This window comes from Haplochromis burtoni, unplaced genomic scaffold, assembly GCF_018398535.1.
Source record: "Haplochromis burtoni strain Fernald_Lab_line unplaced genomic scaffold, NCSU_Asbu1 Contig_67, whole genome shotgun sequence".
Taxonomy (NCBI): Eukaryota; Metazoa; Chordata; class Actinopteri; order Cichliformes; family Cichlidae; genus Haplochromis; species Haplochromis burtoni.
The window spans coordinates 1,182,193-1,189,846 of record NW_024582428.1 but is presented as its reverse complement, the minus strand read 5'-3'; the positions used below and the strand labels follow the sequence as shown (position 1 = coordinate 1,189,846).

Here is a 7,654-nt window from a genome sequence, read left to right as displayed (position 1 = left end):
AACTGACACACAGTGTAAACAGCAGAATGTGTTAAAAGCTCTGTAGACATGTAAATGTTCATGTTTTAAAACAGTAGATAAAAAGTTCCTTTATAAATGTATCCAGTTAAAGAGTTTTTAAATTAGTGTTTTCCTTTTCTTTGTGTTTTACATCAAAAGTCAACATAGTCCTTAAAAAAAAAAGTGACTTCCACAAAATCCACTTGCCAGCTGTGACTCGCCCTCTTTACACATCAGTGCTGTAAAAAAAAAAAAAAAAAAAAAGCTGCAAATGTTTCCGACTTCACAAAAGGTCCAATTTAAAGCACTCACCTGTAATAAGCCACTTAAGACCGATACCTTTTTTCTTTTTTTTTTTCTTTTTTAAATCATTACTCAGGTGCCTGAGCCACATGGTGTTTTACACTAAAAACCCAGAAGTGCAAAAATAAATGGTGTGGTTATTTTAATGGCGGCATGTATACAAATAAATTATTCAGACATATTTAAAGGGTATATTTACATTTGCTGTCGATTAAAAGCATCAGAGTTTGACACAGAAGTCCGAACTAACACTGATATTATTAGAAGGATATAAAGTCTACGAGCTGGAGAGAGTTCAACACCAAGTTGTGCTTTTGCTTGTGAAGACAGAGTCTGATGCACAGTTCAGGTGGGTTTCACAATGAATTTGTGAGGTCAAATTACAGCTTCTGAGCAGGACTTCCTGTCGCAAATCTGTTTAGTGTCCATCGCCCTTTCAGAGGTCCCCGGCTCCGGCATCCACAGCAGTCAAGCTTTTATTTGCTTGGTTGTCTACACGCCGCTCTCTTGAGACAAAAAGGAAAGGAGAATACAGTCGTGATTGGTCAACCTCAATCGCTAAAAGGGGGTTTAAGAAATGATGTCGTGAGCATCGCCGTTAGGCCTCGGCCTGTTGGCGACCGGCGGGAGAGGTTTCTTGTAAAACTCTGTGGAGGGAAGGAGAAAAGGTTTGGTTGTGTTAGTACGCAACGCCCACGGAGACCTGAAATACAAATTTCTTTTTAAAAAAGTAAGCACTCAATGGAAGCAACCGTGAAAGATGCTGCACAGACTGGAGGAAAATGAATACAGATGAATACACAGACAAGTCTTTGAGTTGATTTTAGATGTCTGCACCCGTGAAAGATCCACACAAACACATGCAAACACATGCCTGGAGAGATGCAGGAGGGAGAGAAAAATAAAGACAACAACGTGGGGTTGAGATGCTAATTAACAGTCAGCGCACGTCTCAAGACAGAGTTCAGGGTTTCCACTGCAACTTAGAAATCTACCGCCAACACTGTGAGACAAACACCAGGCTTCCTCCTTAAAAAGAAAAAAAAAGAAAAAGGAAAACACATGCAAAACTACTATTTCCATGTAGCTTTAATCACTACTGTGTAGAGGAAACACTGATCAGGTGCTGCAGTTAGTGAATGAGTAAGACCAAGTTAGTGACAAACTGCAGATGGTGGGTGGTTAATGCATGCACGTAAACAGCGGTTAACACTGACGGCACAAACAGCTTTACCAGAATGTCCCGTGTCCCCGAGTGGCTCTAGCTTCGGCAGCCTAGAGACTTTGGGCGTGGCCCATCCCACTAAAGAAACAAAATAAAGAAGAGAGGGATGAGGAGAACAGTGAAGGATCCTGAAAAAGAAAGCCATAACTAGCGGATTATCTCACTCCTTAAGATCGAATGTTGCACACAAACAACAAAAACTCACAGGACCACAATGTATTTGTGTGATCTAGAGCTATAAAGCAGCCTATCAAAATGTATTAAATATCTTCCTATAATACCTCTTAAATATAAAGCAACAGGCTTTATATGCATGCTGCTGATTTCTGCAGTTTTGTTTATTAATAATGATTTCATTTGAGAGTAACCAGCAGGTCCTGTTGTCAGTCTTGGTCATTCAAGGCCTTCTTCCGCTTTTGTTTGTTATTGACGGGGCACCCATTGCCCTTGTTTAGGTCTTGTCCTATGTCTTTGTCTGTAATTATTTTTGTATTATTAACCATTTCTTGAATTGCAGTAAAATTCTGACATCTCATATATATAGGAACATATTTGGGGGTTTGTCCAGGACTCATGCTGAGCTCAGTTCACATCTATTACGTGCCTGTAATTGTGCGTTGGAAGTCTTTTTCCATCATATTGTCGAGTAAAATAAATTATGTTGTTGGACATTTTGTTTGTTTGTTTTTGGGTTAGTGTCGGTGTGACAGTGTCCATATTTTACTGTGCAAAATAATTTTTATTGACTGTGGACAAATTTATGGTATAAATTTGAAAATCCTATGTCAGATTGTTCTCGAGTTAAACTGGGTGTCCACACTGCCTGCCCACATGGCAGTGTGAATACAATACCCCACCAGCCTTGTACGGCTAATGGGTAAAATAAGTTCTGCCAAATCCATCAAACATATCGTATTTCCTGTAGTTCCTTCGCAATAAAAGTCTTGAATAGGAAGTGAAACATAACAGACGTTTTTCCTCACTGAGCCAATTAGTACAATCAGCCAGTTCTGCACAACAGGGTGAGGGGTAGCAGTGGAGAAGCTGCATGTAACAGCAGCTCAATGTGATGAAGTACAGACTGACCTGGAGGCGGAGGAGGGGTGAGGCTCTCCGTTGGTCCGTCCTCTATCCTCAGCGGGTCCACCCTGTGCTTCCTCTTCAGGTGCAGCTTGCTCGTCTTCTTCTTGCTCTGCTCACCTGTCGTGGCTGAATGAACAGAGATGTGTTGCAAGTGGAGAATCCAGATGTTCAACACGAGCTTAACTATAACAGCTTTCAGCTTTCAACAGTGGGCCTAAGCAAGTTTAAATTAATACCCAAAGCCATCATTTCATCCTCTAATGCATCTACTTAAAGTTAAATTGCCTTTTATCTATGAGCACTCTGAGCTTAGATCATAATAAGAAGATGATTATCAAAAAGATGGCTTAATTTGACTGCATCTCTCTCTTAAATTTTAAAACATCTTGTTCAATAGTTCACTTTCAAAGTGAAAAGAAGCTCACTCGTTGCAAAGCTGAACAACAACGCTGCCAGCGAAAGCTCTTCAAACACCCCCTCTGCCCTGCACATCAAGGCAGATCATTTTTGTATTCATAAAAACTGTTTCGCACTCTGCTTACTTTTAGAAGACTTTCGAATGCTTTGCCAGAAGACTTAACTAAAGGCATTTCATCCAATCAACTTTTCCTCAACTGAAACTTTCGACTGAATTTGTTCTAACAAGTCAATTTCCGAGCTTGGGAGATCCGGGCGTCCTGAAACTCACCTGGAGTGTTGTTCTCTGGTGTTTGTCTCATGTCGCCCTGCTCCTTCTCCTCCTCCTCTTCCTCTTGATCAGTGGCTGCCCTGGGGCTGTTACCCCTTCCCTCCTGCAGCTCTTTTTGCCTCTTCCTTTCCTTTTCTTTATCCTCATTCTGAAGAAAACATGAAAGTAAAGGGCTCTCTGAAGCACTCTAACTTTAGAGTCTCAACAACATAAACCAGAGTAATAAACTATCAGCCCCAGAGTGTACACACGACTCACTTCAGAAATCATGCTCTCTATTGGCTGAAAGGGGCTCTGAATGTACTCATCATCGGGCTCATCTTCTTGGATGGGCCTTCCCTCTCGCTCTGCCTCCTCCCGCTCCTGTCGCTCTCTGCGGACAGATAAGATGTTAACCTTTCTGCTTAATGATACGCTCCTCCTTGGTAGCAGTGTCACATTTATAAAAAATTGATCTAAGATCACATTTGATTAAAATGTGCATTTGTTCTAGCTCGTAGTTCAGTCACTGGCAGCAAGGTTGCCCTTTTCTAATAGAGGCAATAATTTATTTAGGGATAAATATCTCTTTGCAGACACTTTTGTAACCTTTGGCCTTTTAACATTTCTACTGCTCCCAGAGCTTTACTCAACATTTCTGACCATCTCCTCCCTCCTGTTATGCTTCAAAAAATTTCTGTCTTAGACTTTTCCACTTTATAGTTTAACCTCTTCCACATTTTGTTTGCCACACTGACTTCTGCTGCATCCTCACCTCTCCTCTCGTATCCGCCGTACTCTCTCTGCCCTCTCTTTCTTGTCTTGCTCCTCCAGAGCGCGCTGCTCAGCCGTGTCCTTCTGCACTCGCTCGGTGATGGCTTCATAGTCTTTGGCAATGTTGCTGAGCAGCCAGTTCAGGCCCTTCTTGATGGACTTGTCAACTTTTTTCCCGTAGCCTAAAACAGCTGAGCATGGTTCCTGTAGAAGTTGAGGTTAAAACATTAACATCACCTCCAAAACAGCACAAACTTTTAACCGATGCAAATGTAGCTTTGCACCCACTAGATTAACAGGTCATCTTCACTGTTTTAAAAAAAAAAACTCAAAGCCATACTTTCTGTCTATAAATTCAGTTCACAAACACTTACAATCTGACAGAGACACTTGTTCTCATTAACAAGCTTCTCTAAGGACAGGTTCTCAATGATGTCAGCTTCAGCCAGCGCTCCCTCCTGGTCTTGTTTGTTTGCAAGTCTGAAAACAGAAAGGAAAAAACAAGACGTGTTGGTTACGGTCATCAACAGATCTCTGTTCATTCCACCGTCCATTAGTTTTGTTTCCACCTAGCTCCATAACAGTTCATCAGTATAGCTGGGGACCCAAATAAGTGCAGTGCCAAGTTTGAGGTCTTCTCATATTTCGCCTGCAAGTACCAAGGCATAGTGCTACCTGCTCCACTCTGTGTGCAAGAAAAGTTTAACCAACAAGAGGACAGAGAAAAAAATATATAATAGAGAGCTCAGCAAAAAGTTCCCATTTTTTTCAAAATCTTATGGTCTGAAACTCTCATAAAGGTAGATGGATGACTCACTATAGTCTGTGTTTTTTTTAATCCACATTATATAATTTTGTCTTTGATTTCCAGCAAAAGGCCTAAATCATGTTGTTTGGATGAACAGGCCTCCAAAACTCTAGACACACACACACACACACTGTATCCTCGTTTATACACAGGTAATTCAGTAACTTGCCAATTAGCAACTTGCTAATTCACACAGTGTGATGCATTTAAGGAATACCCATAAATTGTGGCTGCGAACAAACCTCAGTTAACCTCCCTTTGAATGGGCCATTGGCTGGTATATAAACAGCTTAATATTTTCACTACATTTCCTGAAGCAATCCAACTCACCCAGTCATTAAAGAGAAAGGTAAGGTAGTTCCAAGGACACTTATCAGACTCAATTTTTTGCAAGGTGCATAATTACAATGTCTGGAAATCTTATGGAAATCTGTTCTGATTGTGACTTGCTCATTAAAGCACTCTGCATACCTGGAAACACACTTAACTCTCATCTCTGCAGCCAGCATGTTGTGTCCTGATTACTGATTAAACAGATGCCTGCAGGAATCAACCTGCAGTGCACCCCGCATTCAACAAAATTGAAGCGAGGGCTGAGGCTTCAAATCTGGGCAATTTCTCTATTATCTCCATCTATTTCAGCTTACCCTCTGCACTTTGCTGGTCGTTCTGTTTTCCCTCATGTGCATAGGCAATCTCAAAGTAAATTCTACTCAAAAGCTAATAATGTTATTTATGCAGAGAACTCACACTAGCACAGGCTTGCCAGCGATGCGTGGGTGCTGAAGGACCTCAGCCATGGTCTCTCGCGTCTCCTGGATCCGCTGGACATCGCTGGAATCAACCACAAACACCACACCGTGCGATTCCGAGTAGTAATTTTTCCAGATTCCCCGGATTCTTTTCCCGCCCCCCAGGTCAAAGATGGTCACTTCGAACTTGCCCTGCTTCAGGTCGACTTTGGAAAAGCCCACTGTGGGAGCGACGTCCCGCGGATTATCTGAAAACACGAGCAGACAGAGGTCACGCATCTGCAACGAGGTCAATAAAACATGATTCTGCAAACTGGATTCTCACCTCCCTGAATTCCCCGCACCGTGGCAGTCTTCCCTGCATTATCCAATCCCACCATCACCAGAGTCACCTTCCTATAAGATAGGAAACAGGAAAACATAAATATAGGTGCACACAAACGGGTCTACCACATTGCACAGAGCCTGGATGGAGTCTGTGAGCAAAAGAGGCTGCATGGCATTAGCTCTCATGACTCAATTGGGGCCACAGATAAGCCACTTTATAATCTGAACGCAATCAGACAGTGAGTCAACAACAGTCACATTGTGAACTGACACAAATAACGCATGACAACATTGCTGCGGATTGACTCCAATTAATACCTGTAATTGTTTTATTAACACCTGGTCGACTGTAGAACTTGTAAATTTGCATACTTCAAATTAACAGCAGAATAAAATGATCACAGTCTTGTTTTTTTAATCCTCTTTTTATTTCCATTAGAGAGCTGCAGTCAGCAGCAGTGGCCATTGTGAATATTTAAAAAACATGCCTTAAATGAACACTGGCAAACAAAGAAACAGATGCACAATCAGTCATCTGTGCAGCTGTGCGCACACCTGGGTGGCCAGCTGGGAGGCTAATCTGGAGCTCTGACAGTCTTGGTGGAAAATTTTCATATGCAAGCATAAAAAAACTTTTCTGAAAGCAATGCAAGATTTGCACCAAAATTAGCTACACTTGCTTAAAAAGGGTCATAATCACACTGTGACGACACTTAGCTTCAACTGAAGGAAGGAAAACAATGAGAGACGCGGCACTTCACTTACACTGGACGCTTGTGCTGTAATCATAACCCAAATCTTGAGGCTTACATCAAAGCTCCCAGCATAAATAAATAAATAAGTGAGAAGAAACAGGCCAAAATATTAAACTGAGGAAACACACACTGAAACGGAGCAAGCTGACATGATAATAAAGCTCAATTGTAGACTTACACAGGACCTGTTCTTCATTTCCTAGCTGCATACTTAACTTTGACACTTTCGCCGAAAATACATCAACCGCACTATCCATCTAACTGTCTTCTGGAGCCAACTGGCCTTCATCAGGGTAGGCTCTTGGTATAAACCTCCCAAAAGCAAAAACAAAGGGTGAGGCACTGTCTCCCTGCTGTCCCCTAACCCACAGCCATCAGTCCTGGCTGCTGTGAATACCTCATGGTGACAGGTCAAACTGAAGAGCCCTGCTGAACCACCTGGCTGCGGGATTAGGTGAGGATTTCTGATTAAGTCCAAAGGATGAGATCCTTCACACGTACCACGTGAGTTAAGCACTGTCAATTACATTTTGCTGGTCTTGCTGCTTTGTACTGTGGGTCTGAAGTAGTCTAAAGGGTCCACAAAAAGCCTCATGGCTTAAAAAAAACGAACAGCTAACACAAACAGCACAGAACAAATCTCTTTCACTAACCATCAGATCACTGTACAAAACACATTTCTGTCTTCTCTTTATTAAGGTGACATTGTTTATATACTTGCTTTTACAATCATGTTGAAACCTCTTGATTTTTTCCCCTCTTATCATCTTGTATGGAAAAACGTATGATGCTGCTTCATAACTAACAGAGAGAGCCGCATTGTACAGTGTTTATTTACATGGCTCTACAGCAGCGGTCCCCAACCTTTTGGAAAAGAGAGTTTATTACAGAGAAATGGCTCTTTCCAAAATAAAAGCTATACTATCCGCTTCTTCTGGGCTATATTCTCAGCAGCATATT

At 41.8% G+C, this 7,654-nt stretch overlaps 1 protein-coding gene across 6 annotated transcripts in view; it reads right to left on the bottom strand.

Annotated features, from left to right (window-relative positions):
- Positions 1-244: 244 nt before the first annotated feature.
- Positions 245-7,654, bottom strand: part of arl13b (ADP-ribosylation factor-like 13b) — a 15,669-nt gene continuing 8,259 nt past the window's right edge. The window contains exons 1-10 of one of the 6 annotated variants that reach the window (XM_005937355.3): positions 6,910-7,593; positions 5,938-6,008; positions 5,611-5,860; positions 4,427-4,532; positions 4,054-4,256; positions 3,558-3,672; positions 3,300-3,447; positions 2,615-2,737; positions 1,538-1,606; positions 245-950 (exon numbers count right to left, since the gene is read on the bottom strand). In XM_005937355.3, the coding sequence (XP_005937417.1) occupies positions 874-950; positions 1,538-1,606; positions 2,615-2,737; positions 3,300-3,447; positions 3,558-3,672; positions 4,054-4,256; positions 4,427-4,532; positions 5,611-5,860; positions 5,938-6,008; positions 6,910-6,983 (1,236 nt within the window). In that variant the 5' untranslated portion in view covers positions 6,984-7,593 and the 3' untranslated portion in view covers positions 245-873. Of the gene's footprint in view, positions 1,607-2,614; positions 2,738-3,299; positions 3,448-3,557; positions 3,673-4,053; positions 4,257-4,426; positions 4,533-5,610; positions 5,861-5,937; positions 6,009-6,909; positions 7,595-7,654 lie in introns of those variants that run through there. The other 5 variants (XM_005937357.2, XM_014338447.2, XM_005937358.2 and 2 more) reach the window with 5 other exon arrangements.